Genomic DNA, 18,901 nt, shown 5'->3' on the forward strand with positions numbered 1-18,901 from the left:
ATTGGATGCGAACTCACGTGGGAGCGAATAAGGGGGGGGGGAATCCTAAATTACCTGCCGTCTTTACATATAGATACTCCGGAAATGGAACTCTTTCACTGGGTTTTCTTCTCCTTTTATTTTTTTCTTCCATTTTTAATGATAAGAGCTCTTTCCGCCAAAGTCCAAGAAAACAACTACCGGACCTTGCTTTCAGAGATGGTACCCTCTTTTTTTTTTTTTTTTTTTTTGGACAGCGATAGGAGCAAGAAACTTTGCTCTCTCTTGAAGCGTATTTTGCTTTATCTTGTTTTAGTATTGTTAGGAATTGGTTATATAGGAATTGCTGCCATGTTTTTTTCCATTGTATACCAGAAATGTGATTGGCGTGATAATGTGTATTATTTGTGGATGAGGACGTATGGCATCTGATCTTACATGTTTGACCTGAAATGTGAGAGGTCTTGGATCACCCCGAAAGAGAGTTAAAGTATTTTCTCAAATAAGACGTCACCATCCTCATATTGTAACCCTAGTTGAAACACACTTGACCAGAGACGGACCGCTATGTACAAAAACCGTGTGTACAATGGTCTGTACATACATTCCATACTAGTTATTCTAGGGGGGGGGGGGTCTCTTTATTAATTCATAAGGATGTTAGATGGGAGGTTGGGGAGATACGGAGGGATCCTGAGGGCCTGTTTATCTTTGTACATGGGTGGATTAACTTGAAAGACTGTTAGAATTTGTATAGACAACCCCCCTCCTGCTAATATGTCCATCATAAATAAGGTGCTGAGTTTTGCTCTGAATTATCCAGATGCATATATCTTATGCACGGGAGACTTCAATTTGGTTATGGACGAGGGCCTTGATAGGCTCAGGCTGGATGGCGAGGTTTTGGGGGTGACTCCCTCCCCTTCCCGTTTGTCCACATTCATGGAGGGTAGTGGGTGGCTAGATCTATTGAGAATACGTCATCCGTATGTAAAAGAATACACCTGCCACTCGTCCGTTAGACGCACCCTATCCCGCTTGGATTATATTTTTGGCTCTAGTAACTTGGCGATGTGGGTGGGGGAGATAGAACATGGAAATGGGCATTTTACACCATAGCCCAATAATACTTAAGCTCAACTTTGGTCAGACGAGACATAATGCGGTCTGGAAACTAAATCCATTCTGGTTCAAGCTGATAGGCCCTAATGATAGAACTATAGACCAACTAGACTGATTCATAACTGATCCGGAGCCACAGAATATAAATATGTTTTGGGATGCTCTTAAGGCGTACATGAGAGGATGCTTGACCTCTACAATTTCCTACATTAAAAGTATGACCTTACGGGAAGATGATGAGATGGAGAGACGACTGAGAGACTCAGAAGAGGCCTATATTACTAGCCAAACCAGCAAGAATAGGGCTGAGTGGTCACTTTCCCATAGATTATATACTCAATATGTAGATACCAAGTCTAGACGTAAACTCTTTTTTTTTTTTTTTACTCGACAAGCATACTTTGAGTTGGGGAATCAATCGAGTAAACTATTAGCATTCATGGTACGACAACACAATACATCTAATACTATACTTAAAATCCTGAAACGAGATGGTGCAATAGTGACTTCCACAAATGATATTCTTCAATGCTTTCAGGAATATTATAAAGAGCTGTATCGCTCACAGGGGGACCTCGATACACCAGGTTGTATAGACTATTTATCAGACATTGAGTTCCCTACGTTGAGCCCTACACAACAAGCTTTTCTAGATGCAGATTTCACTCTGGAAAAGTTTAATGCGGCTATAGCGGATATGGCTTCTGGAAAGGCACCAGGCCCAGACGGGTTCCCCATAGAAATGTATAGACAATACCGGGATATTTTAACACCGTGTCTTTTGAAGGTGTTTCAAGGGATTTGGAGGAGAGGTTCTTTGCCAGACTCCTATTATGAAGCAAATATTATAGTTTTAAAAAAGGATGGTAAGGATTCCCTGGAATGTGGATCATATCACCCGATCTCATTGGTAAATGTAGATTATAAAATTTTCTCTAAAATATTAGCCACTAGGTTAAATACGGTAATACTAGACATAATACACCCAGACCAGACCAGATTCATGCCAGGTAAAAATACGTCCATTAATATTAGAAGGGTTCAGTAGGTTGCCAAATATAGCTCCCTGGTATTGGAGAATAGATGGGCTTTGGCCTCGCTGGACGCGGCCAAGGCGTTCGACTCCCTTGAATGGCCCTTCCTGTCCGCATGTTTACAGAGATACCGATTTGGCCCCAAATTTCAAAAATGGATCAATGCAATATACATGAAACCTAAAGCCCGGATAATTATTAATAGCTCCATGCCAGAGACATTCTCCCTGAATAGGGGAATCCAACAGGGTTGCCCCCTTTCACCGGCCCTTTTTGCTCTTGCGATTGAAGCACTAGCAATACGTATGAGATCCACTCCATCCATTAAAGGTTTTGAGATAGCAGACCGCGTGGAGGTTATTGGCTTATACGCCGTTGATATGGTAATATTCATGGATGACGTAGAGGAGACAGTGCCGCATGTGATCACCACCATAAATAGATTTAGTAAATGCTCGGGATTGTATATAAATTGGGACAAATCCGCTTTGATGCCTCTCTCCCATGTTTCAGCAGATCATCTTAAAGAGTTATCCTTATTGCCAGTGGTGTCCAACTTTAAATATTTAGGGATAATTATACCAAAATACAGTAGATTTGACCTACAATTTCATGTCCTCCCGTTATTGGATCTAGTCAAAAAGCCAGGTCTAAACTTATATTATCTACTTTACATAGATCCAAGCAAATGGGAGGTGTGGCGCTACCTGACTTTTTCCTGTATTATTTGACCGGACAACTTTTAGGGCTCTGGGTAAGTGGATGCCTAGGGGTCATTTACCAAACTCGGAGAGTCATCTGGCCCACGCTGCGAAGCTTGATTGCCCGTTAGGCTTTTTAGAGATTGATAGACCCAACACCTCTAAATTATTACCACTTCTCCGCTTAGCGAGGTTGGTTTGGAAGCAGGTGAAAAGGGCCATTCATTTTGAAGGTATTATAGCCGAAATGCCATTATGGAATAATATGTACATCTACTCAATTCTGGACCTCATGTGGTGTTGTTTTCATTAACCCCTTCATGACCCAGCCTATTTTGACCTTAATGACCTGGCCGTTTTTTGCAATTCTGACCAGTGTCCCTTTATGAGGTAATAACTCAGGAACGCTTCAACGGATCCTAGCGGTTCTGAGATTGTTTTTTCGTGACATATTGGGCTTCATGTTAGTGGTAAATTTAGGTCAATAAATTCTGCGTTTATTTGTGATAAAAACGGAAATTTGGCGAAAATTTTGAAAATTTCGCAATTTTCACATTTTGAATTTTTATTCTGTTAAACCAGAGAGTTATGTGACACAAAATAGTTAATAAATAACATTTCCCACATGTCTACTTTACACCAGCACAATTTTGGAAACAAAATTTTTTTTTGCTAGGAAGTTATAAGAGTTAAAATTTGACAAGCGATTTCTCATTTTTACAACGAAATTTACAAAACCATTTTTTTTAGGGACCACCTCACATTTGAAGTCAGTTTGAGGGGTCTATATGGCTGAAAATACCCAAAAGTGACACCATTCTAAAAAATGCACCCCTCAAGGTGCTCAAAACCACATTCAAGAAGTTTTTTAACCCTTCAGGTGCTTCACAGCAGCAGAAGCAACATGGAAGGAAAAAATGAACATTTAACTTTTTAGTCACAAAAATTATCTTTTAGCAACATTTTTTTTATTTTCCCAATGGTACAAGGAGAAACTGAACCACGAAAGTTGTTGTCCAATTTGTCCTGAGTACGCTGATACCTCATATGTGGGGGTAAACCACTGTTTGGGCGCACGGCAGGGCTTGGAAGGGAAGGAGCGCCATTTGACTTTTTGAATCAAAAATTGGCTCCACTCTTTAGCGGACACCATGTCACGTTTGGAGAGCCCCCGTGTGCCTAAAAATTGGAGCTCCCCCACACGTGACCCCATTTTGGAAACTAGACGCCCCAAGGAACTTATCTAGATGCATAGTGAGAACTTTGAACCCCCGGGGGCTTCACAAATTGATCCGTAAAAATGAAAAAGTACTTTTTTTTCACAAAAAAATTCTTTTAGCCTCAATTTTTTTCATTTTCACATGGGTAACAGGATAAAATGGATCCTAAAATTTGTTGGGCAATTTCTCATGAGTACACCGATACCTCACATGTGGGGGTAAACCACTGTTTGGGCACATGGTAAGGTTCGGAAGGGAAGGAGCGCCATTTGACTTTTTGAATGAAAAATTATCTCCATCGTTAGCGGACACCATGTCGTGTTTGGAGAGCCCCCGTGTGCCTAAACATTGGAGCTCCCCCACAAATGACCCCATTTTGGAAACTAGACCCCCCAAGGAACTTATCTAGATGCATATTGAGCACTTTAAACCCTCAGGTGCTTCACAAATTGATCTGTAAAAATGAAAAAGTACTTTTTTTTTCACAAAAAAATTCTTTTCGCCTCAGTTTTTCATTTTCACATGGGCAATAGGATAAAATGAATCCTAAAATTTGTTGGGCAATTTCTCCCGAGTACGCCGATACCTCATATGTGGGGGTAAACCACTGTTTGGGCACACGGCAGGGCTCGGAAGGGAAGGCGCGCCATTTGACTTTTTGAATGGAAAATTAGCTCCAATTGTTAGCGGACACCATGTCGCGTTTAGAGAGCCCCTGTGTGCCTATGCATTGGAGCTCCCCCACAAGTGACCCCATTTTGGAAACTAGACCCCCCCAAGGAACTTATCTAGATGCATATTGAGCACTTTAAACCCCCAGGTGCTTCACAGAAGTTTATAATGCAGAGCCATGAAAATAAAAAATAATTTTTCTTTCCTCAAAAATGATTTTTAGCCTGGAATTTCCTATTTTGCCAAGGGTAATAGGAGAAATTGGACCGCAAATGTTGTTGTCCAGTTTGTCCTGAGTACGCTGATACCCCATATGTGGGGGTAAACCACTGTTTGGGCGCACGGCAGGGCTCGGAAGGGAAGGCACGCCAATTGGCTTTTTAAATGGAAAATTAGCTCCAATCATTAGCGGACACCATGTCACGTTTGGAGAGCCCCTGTGTGCCTAAACATTGGAGATCCCCCACATATGACCCCATTTTGGAAACTAGACCCCCAAAGGAACTAATCTAGATGTGTGGTGAGGACTTTGAACTTCCAAGTGCTTCACAGAAGTTTATAACGCAGAGCCATGAAAATAAAATAAAAATTTTATTTTCTCTAAAATGATTTTTTAGCCTGCAATTTATTATTTTCCCAAGGGTAAAAGGAGAAATTTGACCCCAAAAGTTGTTGTACAGTTTCTCCTGAGTACGCTGATACCCCATATGTGGGGGTAAACCACAGTTTGGGCACATGTCGGGGCTCGGAAGTCAAGTAGTGACATTTTGAAATGCAGACTTTGATGGAATGCTCTGCGGGCGTTACGTTGCGTTTGCAGAGCCCCTGATGTGGCTAAACAGTAGAAACCCCCCACAAGTGACCCCATTTTAGAAACTAGACCCCGAAAGGAACTTATCTAGATGTGAGGTGAGCACTTTGAACCCCCAAGTGCTTCACAGAAGTTTATAACACAGAGCAGTGAAAATAATAAATATGTTTTCTTTCCTCAAAAATAATTTTTTAGCCCAGAATTTTTTATTTTCCCAAGGGTTACAGGAGAAATTGGACCCCAAAAGTTGTTGTCCAGTTTCTCTTGAGTACGCTGATACCCCATATGTGGGGGTAAACCACTGTTTGGGCACATGTTGGGGCTCGGAAGTCAAGTAGTGACGTTTTGAAATGCAGACTTTGATGGAATGGTCTGCGGGCGTCACGTTGCGTTTGCAGAGCCCCTGGTGTGCCTAAACAGTAGAAACCCCCCACAAGTGACCCCATTTTGGAAACTAGACCCCCCAAGGAACTTATCTAGATATGTAGTGAGCACTTTGAACCCCCAAGTGCTTCACAGACGTTTACAACGCAGAGCCGTGAAAATAAAAAATCATTTTACTTTCCTCAAAAATGATGTTTTAGCAAGCAATTTTCTATTTTCTCAAGGGTAACAGGAGAAATTGGACCCCAGTAATTGTTGCCCAGTTTGTCCTGAGTACACTGATACCCCATATGTGGGGGTAAACCACTGTTTGGGCACACGTCGGGGCTCGGAAGGGAAGGAGCACCATTTGACTTTTTGAATAAAAGATTGGCTGGAATCAATGGTGGCGCCATGTTGCGTTTGGAGACCCCCTGATGTGCCTAAACAGTGGAAACCCCTCAATTCTAACGCCAACACACCCCTAACCCTTATCCCAACTGTAGCCGTAACCCTAACCACAACCCTAACCGCAACACACCCCTAACCACAACCCTAACCCCAACACACCCCTAACCCTAACCACAACCCTAATTCCAACCCAACCCTAACCCTAAGGCTATGTACCCACTTTGCGGATTCGTGTGAGATTTTTCCGCACCATTTTTGAAAAATCCGCGGGTAAAAGGCACTGCGTTTTACCTGCGGATTTACTGCGGATTTCACCTGCGGATTCCTATTGAGGAATAGGTGTAAAACGCTGCGGAATCCGCACAAAGAATTGACATGCTGCGGAAAATACAACGCAGCGTTTCCGTGCGGTATTTTCCGCACCATGGGCACAGCGGATTTGGTTTTCCATAGGTTTACATGGTACTGTAAACCTGATGGAACACTGCTGCGGATCCGCAGCGGCCAATCCGCTGCGGATCCGCAGCCAAATCCGCACCGTGTGCACATAGCCTAATTCTAAAGGTATGTGCACACGCTTCGGAAAACGCTGCGGATCCGCAGCAGTTTCCCATGAGTTTACATTTCAATGTAAACCTATGGGAAACAAAAATCGCTGTACACATGCTGCGGAAAAACTGCACGGAAACGCAGCGGTTTACATTCCGCAGCATGTCACTTCTTTCTGCGGATTCCACAGCGGTTTTACAACTGCTCCAATAGAAAATCGCAGTTGTAAAACCGCAGTGAAATGCGCAGAAAAACCGCGGTAAATCTGCCATAAATCCGCAGCGGTTTAGCACTGCGGATTTATCAAATCCGCTGCGGAAAAATCCGCAGAGGACCAGAATACGTGTGCACATACCGAAACCCTAACCCTAACCCTAGCTCTAACCCTAACCCTACCCCTAACCCTACCCCTAACCCTACCCCTACCCCTAACCCTACCCCTAACCCTACCCCTAACCCTACCCCTAACCCTAACCCTAACCCTAGTTCTAACTCCAACCTTAGTGAAAAAAAAAAAAAAATTCTTTATTTTATTATTGTCCCTATCTATGGGGGACAAATGGGGGGGGTCATTTACTGTTTTTTTTATTTTGACCACTGTGATAGATTATATCACAGTGATCAAAATTCACATTGGAACGAATCTGCCGGCCGGCAGATTCGGCGGGCGCACTGCGCATGCGCCCGCCATTTTGGAACATGGCGGCGCTCGGGGAAGAAGACGGACGGGACCCCGCCAGGATCGGTAAGTATAAGGGGGGGAGATCAGGGCACAGGGGGGGGGAGATCAGGGCACGGGGGGCGTCGGAGCACGGGGGGGGAGGGATCGGAGCATGGGGGAGAGTGATCGGTGTGCGGGCGGGTGGATCGGTGTGCAGGGGGGGTGGATCGGTGTGCAGGGGGGGTGGTTCGGAGCACGGGGGGGGGATCGGAGTGCGGGGGGGTTTGATTGGAGCACGGGGGGGTGTGATTGGTGCACGGGGGGAGCGGGCAGGAGGACGGGGGAGCGGAGCACAGGACGGAGGGGAGCGGGCCACAGATCGGGGGGCTGGGGGGGCGATCGGTGGGGTGGGGTGGGGGCACATTAGTATTTCCAGCCATGGCCGATGATATTGCAGCATCGGCCATGGCTGGATTGTAATATTTCACCATTTTTTTAGGTGAAATATTACAAATCGCTCTGATTGGCAGTTTCACTTTCAACAGCCAATCAGAGCGATCGTAGCCACGAGGGGGTGAAGCCACCCCCCCTGGGCTAAACTACCACTCCCCCTGTCCCTGCAGATCGGGTGAAATGGGAGTTAACCCTTTCACCCGGCCTGCAGGGACGCGATCTTTCTGTGACACAGCATATGCGTCACAGGTCGGATTGGCACCGACTTTCATGACGCATACGCTGTGTCACAGGTCGGGAAGGGGTTAATAATTTGTATGAGCAGGGCGTCTTAATGTCTTTCGAACAGTTACAGACTAAGTATGATATCCCAAGGCCTCAATTCTTCTGTTATCTGCAACTCAGATCGGCAATACAATCGTACATGCGCAGAGTAAATGCCGTGCTAATAATATCCTTTCCATTAATAGGGATCCTTAAATCACAGGGACCCTGGGGTCTTATATCCACACTAGATTGTGGCCCGATTCTAACGCATCGGGTATTCTAGAACAGGGGTCCCCAACTCCAGTCCTCAAGGCCCACCAACATGTCATGTTTTCAGGATTTCCTTAGTCTTGCCCAGGTAATAATTGCATCACCTGTGCAATGCAAAGGAAATCCTGAAAACATGACCTGTTGGTGGGCCTTGAGGACTGGAGTTGGGGACTCCTGTTCTAGAATATGCATGTCCCCGTAGTATATGGACAATGATGATTCCAGAATTCGCGGCAGACTGTGCCCGTCGCTGATTGGTCAAGGCAACCTTTATGACATCATCGTCGCCATGGCAACCATTATGACATCTACGTCGATACTGTGCCCGTCACTGAATCAGAAACGTGGGATTTCTACATCCTTTATGACATCACCGTCACTGTGCCCGTTGCTGATTGGTCGAGGCCTGATGGCCTCGACCAATCAGAGGCGCGGGATGTCTACGTCCTTTATGACATCATCGTCGCTGTGCCCATCGCTGATTGGTCCAATCAGAGACGCGGGATTTCTACATCGATACTGTGCCCGTCGCTGATTGGTCGAGGCCTGGCAGCCTCGACCAATCAGAGACGTGGGATTTCCAGGACAGACAGACAGACGGAAAAACCCTTAGGCAATTATATATATAGATTGTACACTCCTATGCTGTCCGTAAGTGCGGACTCAGTGGTATTGCCGGTTAAGGAAAAATGGAAACTCCTAGTTCCTGATCTTCAAGATGAGGACTGGGAGACAATTCTTGAATCTCCATCTAGGGTGTCCCCTTCGGCCAACAATAAGATGATCCAACTTTATATAATACATCAATCATATTTAACCCCGTCACGACTATTTAAAATGGGTTGGACTAACTCTTTAGAATGTCTGAGATGCCATATAGGTGAAGCAGATTTTTTACATATGGTCTGGGGATGTCCAGTTATTCAATCCTTTTGGAGTGAGGTGACATCGTTACTATCCTCCCTTGTACATATCCCCGTTCCTTTGAACCCATTAATATGTTTGTTCAGGGTGCTGGATGTATAATATGTGTAATGACTTTAGCAAGGCGGTTTGCAAGGACTTTAGATAGTATTTTAATGTCTGTATTTAGTAGCAAATTTGGACAATATGATTCTGGAAGATGGGCGTCTTTATGTTGCACTGTGCTATGTTGTGCATAAATATGTGATTCTTCAGAATTTGTTTTAGTCTTTGCCTGATGAAGAGACCTGTGTAGTCTCGAAAGCTTGCAATTTGTTACCATCTTTTCAGTTAGCCATTAAAAGGTATCAACCACTGAGGACTCTCAATTCTAAATATTTTTCTATTATGGCTTGGTAATTAATTGGGGGAAGTTGTGGTGGAGAGGGAATGAGATGCTGCTGTATGCAGATGTATATTTTGTATAAAGGATACCTGTAACACTCTTCCTAAAAATATTCATGCTGTTGATGTCCTCCTATTATGGCTTGGTAATTAATTGGGGGAAGTTGGTGTTACTTCCACTTGATGATGGTAGTAATCTCTCATCAGCAGAGTTAAATATTAAAAAAAAAATTTTTAAATCTAAATCATTTTTGAGTTTTGAATATCTTGGTAATTAGATGTTGGGAGGTTTTTAACCTTGAATGTCTTACCACTGGTCTAAAAGATTGGAGATACAATAAAAATTTGAGGTTCGTTACCGCTATCTAGGTTAGAAAGGTAATTTTATCACAACTGCCTTATGTTTTATGTAAAAACTAATGAACTAGCTTCCATTTAAAGGACAGTGGAAAAGAGGAGCTCTATCTTTCAATTTTGGAGTCAAGTCAGTTGGGCCGAGGAGTGTTCACTCTAGTTGTTCTGCATTAACTAAAAGCTGGGTTTTATGGAAAAAGTTTTTTTAGCATTGAGATGGCATAAGAGTGCAAACTAATATGGGATATTTTTTTTTAGATAATATTAATTGCATCCAACCATAACCAGGCATCAATGGTATTAGTATTTCCATAATTTCCCACGGGATCAATAAATTGTATCGTATTTAATAAGCTGTAATACTCATAAGAAATCTTTAGTGTGCATGTATAATTTTGTTTTCCATGGATATAGTAGAGAGCTTGAATTTGCTAGCTAGAGGAAGTGTGAAATGGACATTAGTAGAATGGTGGAGAGACAATGGTTGAACGTACATAGAAATATTGGAAATGTTTCATAAAGTGCGATTCACAAAATTTCACAGGTGAGGCCCGAGTTAAAACGAAGCCAAAAGAAGAGGACATGTCTATGTTGCCAGTACCCTGGTGCAGGTTTTATACATTTGATATGGCATTGCTATTCTCTCAGGCAGTACCGGATGGAATTTTCCAAGTTATCCACCTGAGGGCAGGATACATTTATCTATCCGATGTTGCTAGGCACTTTGTTTTAGCACTTGGCTCTACACGACCTTTTCAGGTTGTTCCTAGGTTGGTGGGACTCATTGATCAGATGTAATGTTCTATTGAATATGCTTTATTGAAATATTTGATCTCATAATATGTGTGCTATGTTGACAAACTAATTTGGCTTCCAAAACTTTTAAAATAACATTTAATAAGGCACTTCTGTTTTATATTTTAATGGATACAAAAAACACGGAATACTATTTTCCTGAATGCCTGATATTGATTTTTGTATGAAGCATCTTTACACACAGAATGTCATTTTGCTTCTTTGGAAGAACGACAGATTCCTGGTTACATTATGTTGGAGGGGTGGTGGTGGATCTTGAATTAAGCTGCATGTATCCTGCAAAATAATAATGAAAAAGCATTCGTAAAAACTCTAGTTTCTTAATTATCTGTTAGCCTGTTTACACTAACAGGCAAAACACTTGTTCATCGGGTAAAATCATCTTTTACGCATCACTAAAGATCGTAGTTTTCGGCGGTGCATTGTCCTGTGTAAACAGTACTTACACTGATCGCGGTCATATCATACCGCCAGTCTGTCCATGTAAGCGGGCCATTATTGTATAGGAGGTCAGAGATTTTCGGTGTCCTGAGAATCCTCTGAATCGTGCAGATGTTTCAATACATGTCTGACTGTTTCACGTTATGCATTTTACACAAAATATTGTCTAACCATTTTTTCTCTTCGCCACGACAGCACCCACTGAGAGAGGGGATCCGCCCCTAGGAACAGGAAACCCTACGGAGAGATAAAAGGGGCGGTCCCCCTCGCTCCCACAGTTTGGTTTCCTGTTCCTACGGGAAGATCCACGGAGAAGAGGATTCCCAGCCTGGACGCCGCTTGCGCAGTTTACCTGTGAGGACGGCAAGGGCTCCAGGACTGGATGCAGCGTCGGGGGTGCTGATTCAGTTTTCCCCCCTCTGCTGGCAGACGTCGCGAGACCGGGTCGTGGGGGCCGGTTCGCGGCAGATGTCCGGCGGTCTGCGGGGCAAGCACCAGGTGGTAGCGTCGCGCCGTCCTCGGCGGACGCCTGTGCGGTGTGGAGCCCAGTGTATGCCCCCGGAAGTGCTGGTAAGCTTCCGGGGTGTGGAGGAGTGAGACGACGCCGGCGCTGAAGCCGGTAACAGCGCCGGAGTATCCAAATGGCCGCGACCCGGAAGTGGTTAGCACTTCCGGGTTCAACAGGAAGAACATGGCGGCCCCCATGTGAAAAGGACGCCGGCGCTGCATCCCGGCGTCCAGAATGGATTCTGCAAGAGAGCCTGCGGTACCTTCTCTAGAGGTTACCACCGTCACCCCTCGCAGCCATGCCAGCAGCAGCAGCCGCTCTAGGCAGAGCGGATCGTCCAAAAGGAAGCCACCTGCATCTGTCTCCTCCTCAGCCGGTACCTGATCGGTCAGCTTCTGGGTGAGTGTGCATCTACCCCACTAGTCTGATTATTGTCCCTCTCCCTTTATAATAGGCAAAAAGGAAGGAAAAAGCGAAACACAAGCAGTGTGCGTTATGTATCCAGCCCCTTCCGGATAGTTACACTAAAAGGCTATGTGATTCATGTATAAAATCAACGTTACGTGAGGAAGCCTCAGTTAAATCAGAGGATATAAGGGCCATGATTAGGGAAGAATTACGAGCCCTACAAAGCGTTGACAGAGAGCCACGTATTAAGGAGAAAAGAGGATACGTTTCACCTGTATCCGATCAGCCGTCTGAGAGGAAGCAAACTCAGATAGATCGCAGCAGGAGATATCCTCAGATGAGGATCAGGATACGTGCTTCCCCACAGAGAGCATTGACAATCTGGTGAGATCAGTTTACAATACCATGGGCATAGAAGATCTTAAAGTCCCTAAAACACAGCAAGACATTATGTTTGCTGGCCTATCCGAAAAGAAGAGACCCTCTTTTCCGGTAATAACGGCAGTAAAAAGTCTGCTCAAAAAAGAGTGGGAAAGCCAGGGGCAGAGGGGGTTACCACCATCCTCAAAGAGACGCTACCCCTTTAATGATGAAGAATTCACAACATGGTCAAAAGCCCCAAAAGTAGACGCAGCTGTGGCGTCTACATCAAAGAAATCCTTACTCCCTGTAGAGGATTCAGGCTTGTTACAAGATCCTCTAGATCGCAAAGCCGATTCGCTCCTTAAAAGAGCATGGGAGACTTCTGCAGGGGCCTTTAAACCGGCAATCTCAGCCACATGCACCGCAAGATCCATGCTTGTTTGGCTGAGTGACTTGGAAGAAGGGCTGAAAGGAGGGCTCTCTCTCTCTCTCTCTCTCTCTCTCTCTCTCTCTCTCTAGAGAGAGAGAGAGAGAGAGAGAGAGAGAGAGAGAGAAATTATTGTCCTCTATACCCCTAATTAGAGGTGCCACAGCCTTTCTAGCGGACTCATCTGCCGACTCTATACGCCTGGCAGCCAAGTCGGCAGGATTAACCAATGCAGCACGTAGGGCCGTATGGCTTAAGGGCTGGAAAGGTGACCCTCAGACCAAGTCTAAGTTATGCAGCCTCCCATGTCAGGGGGAGTACCTGTTTGGTACCAAACTGGATGAGATCTTAACTAAAGCAGGGGAAAGGAAGAAAGGCTTTCCAAATAGTAATAATTACGTTCCATTTTATAGGAGAGCGTTCCGAAAGCCCGCATTTAATAAAAGGAAGGAGTTTAAGAACCAGGATCGCTGGGCCACAAGAGACACAAAACAAAAGGGTGCGTTCTTTGGGAAGCGCCCTTTCAAGTTTGAAGAAAAACCCCGTTAGGACAGATCTACCTGTGGGAGGCAGATTGTCCTCCTTCGCTAATGAATGGCGGGCCATAACAGCAAATATTTGGGCAAATAACCTTATTGCCTCTGGGTTACAATTAAAATTTTCCCGAGTCCCTCCGGACTCATTTCTATTCACTTCATTAAAGTCTCAGTTACAACAAGAGGCATTGGAGCAGGAGGTAATAAATCTCCTAGCTAAGGGAGTCTTGGTGGAGGTTCCATTCCTACAGGAGGGAAAGGGATTCTATTCCCCGTTATTTTTGATTCCAAAACCAGATGGAACATTCAGAACTATTATTAATCTTAAAAAATTAAACATCTACCTAGAAAATCAAACCTTTAAGATGGAATCTATCCGGTCCACCATTAAACTCCTGTTTCCCTATTGCTTTATGACGGTTCTCGACCTTAAAGATGCGTATTACCATCTACCTATTTATGCAGAGCATCAACAATATCTACGGGTAGCGATTGTATTGAATGGGTGTGTCCGACACTTTCAGTATACTGCAATGCCTTTTGGGCTATCTATAGCCCCAAGAGTATTCACTAAACTAATGGCGGAGGTAATGTCATATCTAAGACTAAAAGACACTCTCGTAATTTCCTACTTAGATGACATCTTAGTAGTAGGAAATTCTCCTTCGCAATGTCAACAACGGTTGTGTGATATGATAGCATCTCTGCAAAGATTGGGTTGGATAATAAACTGGGAAAAATCTAGACTTATCCCAACAACTCGGCAAATTTTCCTAGGGATTATATTAGATTCTACAAGCCAGAAATGTTTCCTTCCGGAAAATAAACAGATAACGGTCAGGAATAAAGTTCAGTCAGTAATAGATAAACCCCTAATTTCTTTGAGAGAAGGCATGTCCCTTCTTGGCTCCTTCACGTCATGTATTTCAGCGGTTCCATGGGCCCAATTTCACTCGAGGCATTTACAGTATGCAATTTTACATGAAGAAGAAAAATCTCATGGTCATTTAAATATTAAAATTTCCCTTTCTAATAATGTAATCCAATCTCTGATATGGTGGCTAGATCCAAAAAACCTGGTCAGTGGAGTCCCCTGGGTAGTTAAACCCTCAAATATAATATATACTGATGCCAGTCCTACTGGCTGGGGCACACATTTAAAAGACCATTTAGTCCAAGGATTATGGTCAGTCACGGAGTCAGACGACTCTTCTAATATAAGAGAGCTAAAAGCTATCTATCATGCTCTATGTGAATTCCTTCCGCAGCTACACGGGACACATACCAGAATTCTGTCCGACAACATGACATCAGTCGCCTATATCAATCATCAAGGAGGAACAAGATCAGGAACGCTCATGTCTGTAACCGAAGACATTCTAACCATAGCCGAAGAACATCTTCTGTCCCTGTCAGCGCTACATGTCAGAGGAGTGGACAACTCAAGAGCAGACTTCCTCAGTCGTCATACCCTCCACCAAGGAGAGTGGGTCCTAAATCATCAAATTTTCAAAATGATAACTATGAAATGGGGTACACCCGAGATAGATCTCTTCGCCACAAGACAAAACCGACAACTAAAAAGATTCGCTTCAATGTTCCGGGCCAACAATCCCGACATTCTCGATGCCCTTCAGACTCCTTGGACATTTCAGAAAGCATACGCTTTTCCTCCTCTGATTCTTCTACCAACAGTAATCAGGAAGATAAGGGAGGACCGGGCAAATATAATCCTGATTGCCCCATTTTGGCCAAAAAGACCATGGTTTTCCCTGCTCAGAGCCATGTCCATCTCGGATCCGTGGATCCTCCCGGAGGATCAGGATCTTCTTTCCCAGGGGCCCTTCAACCACCCTCATGTGAAGGGACTAAGGTTGACAGCCTGGCATTTGAGAGGCAGCTGTTAAAACTAAGAGGCTTCTCCGATAGTGTAATTAATACCTTGTTAACAAGTAGAAAAAGATCCACTACTGACATATATGTGAGAGTGTGGAAGAAATTTCTAAATCTCTATCCATCGGCGTTATCTAGTGAAATTCCCGTCTCCACTATTCTAGAATTTCTTCAAAAAGGACGTGACCTAGGCCTTTCAGTTAATACTCTGAAAGTACAAGTTTCTGCTCTAGGGGCCTTGTATAGTCACAATGTTGCAGGTAATAGATGGATAGCTAGATTTATTTCAGCTTGCCAGAGATCAGAGCCAGTTCAGATTCCGCAGATGCCTCCTTGGGATATTAATTTGGTCCTGGAAGCCTTAACAGGTCATCCATTTGAGCCTCTAGACTTAGCTCACATTAAATATATTTCACTTAAGACCGTTCTTCTTGTCGCGTTAGTATCGGCAAGAAGAGTAGGTGACATACAGGCGCTATCAGTAGATCCTCCCTTTATGTCAATATTTCCTGATAGAATTGTCCTGAAAACAGACCCTTCCTACCTACCTAAAATGTGTACAAAATTCCATAGATCTCAAGAGATCCTTCTTCCTTCTTTCTATAATAATCCTACAGACCAGGAAGAAGAGAAGTACCATACTTTAGATGTGAGAAGGGCTATAATAACTTATCTGGATAGGACTAGCGCCTGGAGGAAGAGCAGGGCTCTCTTTGTTTCCTTCCAGGGTCAAAGGAAAGGATCTGGTGTTACAAAAGGCACACTATCCCGATGGATTCGGGAGGCGATATACCTGGCCTATTCATCTAAAGGGGAGAATCCACCTGAGACTGTGAAGGCACATTCCACCCGGGCGATAGCATCATCCTGGGCTGAACGAGCAGAGGTTCCTATAGAACTCATATGTAATTCCGCAACCTGGTCCTCTCCTTCTACCTTCTATAGTCACTATAGATTAGATCTATCTGCCTCCACTGACTTGTGTTTCGGTAGATCAGTCCTTAATACGATAATCCCCCCCAAATAACTATCTCTGAAAGTCTCTCAGTGGGTGCTGTCGTGGCGAAGAGAAAACACCGGATTACGTACCGGTAATGCTCTTTTATAGAGCCACGACAGCACCCCTTCACTTCCCTCCCATTTATATATATTAGTGTACATATGAGCACTGTTAAGGGTGGTGGATTCTTGTACTTATACATAGTTAAATTATAATGAATGATGATAAAGAATTGTCTACTAAAACTGGTGGGCGGTTCCTCGCAATCTCTGTAACCCAAACTGTGGGAGCGAGGGGGACCGCCCCTTTTATCTCTCCGTAGGGTTTCCTGTTCCTAGGGGCGGATCCCCTCTCTCAGTGGGTGCTGTCGTGGCTCTATAAAAGAGCATTACCGGTACGTAATCCGGTGTTTTTTGGGTTGGGTTAACCAAAAATTAGATTTTCAATCCATCAAATAACAATTAGCATGTCACTTCCACCCATGGCTCAGCCAGGCATTGTCAATAGTTGGGTTGAATGCTCGGGCTCTTTCAATTCCTATAGCTGATGACTCCGTTCTTACACATCTTTAAGGAAGCCGAGCATATTAAATAATGCATATTTATTAGAGAAATTCTGAGAATGACCATTAAACAGTGGACTGAGCTGTGGTATCCTTCTGGCCGTCGCCGGACCTACGAATCAATGATTGGTGAGAGTGCCCGGATGATGGATCCCCACCTATCTTACAGATACTGTAGGTCATCAAAATCCAAGCCTCAGACGACTCTTAAGAGATCTAATGTTAGTGGGACATGAGGGCACCATTGCTTACCCAAATAAAAAAGGGCTCCTAGCACTTAAACAATTGCTGTGCCCCGTCTAGTTCCGAGATCCTTATTATTATATCTTACATATTGCCTAATGTGTACAATCCAGTGTAAAATTATATTTTGGCCTTTATCAGTCAAATTACGGTTAACGTTAAACCATTTAGTTGAATCCTACCCTGACATCCACTTTTCAGAATCATTTCATTATAATTTTACAAAAGTAAAAACACATCATACACCTCCTCAAATATTCTCCCATTATTCAACACTTTACTGGTCAGGGATATTTTCATTCTCCCAATTTATAGTAAAGGAATGTTGTATTCTTATTAATGTTTTCTATCCTCTGTATTTCAGGGGGCAGGTTCGGCTAGTGCAGGGAGGGGGGCCCGCCAGCTTGCACTTGGTGCAGTCACAGTCAGATTCCGATGATGACAATGACAGTGCTTGGGAGGACTGCTTGGGAGACCGCTATAATCCTCCTGGTAAGTAATAATTCAACATCTTTGAACTTTTTTCTCACAATTAATTGTTTCTTATAGGTCTCAATGTATAATTATTCTGAAATCCACATGACCATATAATAATATCGATCCAATCATTAGATTTTTTTTGGCTGATTCATGATGAATAGGAACATTAGTACTGTGGGCGTGAGGCTAGGCTGCCTAGGTGTCCCCACAACCAATGCCAGGCCTTGTGCACGGCTAGCACCTGTCCTATTACTTGCACGCATGATACCCGCCATGTGCGTAGTAACACCACTCATTTTCCGATGCAGATGCGAAAGACGATGGAAAACCACTTTAAAGTGGTATTCCAACAAATCCATTGGATGTGAATACATGTTTTATCCTGAAATACCCTTTTAAACACTAGTGGTGAACTGAAGTGGGAACATTTTATACACTGTCACTCCAGCTCTGTTCACCGCCCAACGTTGCCTCCTTGAGCTTGGATGATGTTTTTTTTGCCTCAAGTCATACAACATAGAGGCCGTCAATCAAATGGTAGAGGTGGCGCTTGTTGGGTAGCTAAGGGTACCGTCTCACAGTGGCACTTTTGTCGCTACGACGGTACGATTCGTGACGTTCCAGCGATATCCATACGATATCGCTGTGTCTGACACGCAGCAGCGAACAGGGACCCTGCTGAGAATCGTACGTCGTAGCAGATTGTTTGGAACATTCTTTCGTCGCTGGATCTCCCGCTGTCATCGCTGGATCGGTGTGTGTGACACCGATCCAGCGATGCGTTCGCTTGTAACCAGGGTGAACATCGGGTTACTAAGCGCAGGGCCGCGCTTAGTAACCCGATGTTTATCCTGGTTACCATCGTAAATGTAAAAAACAAACAAACAGTACATACTTACATTCCGGTGTCCGTCAGGTCCCTTGCCGTCTGCTTCCCGCACTGACTGACTGCCGGCCGTAAAGTGAAAGCAGAGCACAGCGCGCTGTGCTGTGCTTTCACTTTACGGCCGGCAGTCAGTCAGTGCGGGAAGCAGACGGCAAGGGACCTG

At 44.2% G+C, this 18,901-nt stretch overlaps 1 protein-coding gene across 5 annotated transcripts in view; it reads left to right on the top strand.

Moving 5' to 3' along the window:
• The window catches only part of DCAF11 (DDB1 and CUL4 associated factor 11), a 73,277-nt gene that overhangs the window by 22,232 nt on the left and 32,144 nt on the right, over positions 1–18,901 (top strand). For all 5 annotated transcript variants that reach the window (XM_069761839.1, XM_069761847.1, XM_069761824.1 and 2 more), the window contains exon 3: positions 17,737–17,864. In XM_069761839.1, the coding sequence (XP_069617940.1) occupies positions 17,737–17,864 (128 nt within the window). The remainder of the gene's footprint in view (positions 1–17,736; positions 17,865–18,901) is intronic.

The sequence above is a fragment of the Ranitomeya imitator genome, chromosome 1, assembly GCF_032444005.1.
Source record: "Ranitomeya imitator isolate aRanImi1 chromosome 1, aRanImi1.pri, whole genome shotgun sequence".
Lineage (NCBI taxonomy): Eukaryota > Metazoa > Chordata > Amphibia > Anura > Dendrobatidae > Ranitomeya > Ranitomeya imitator.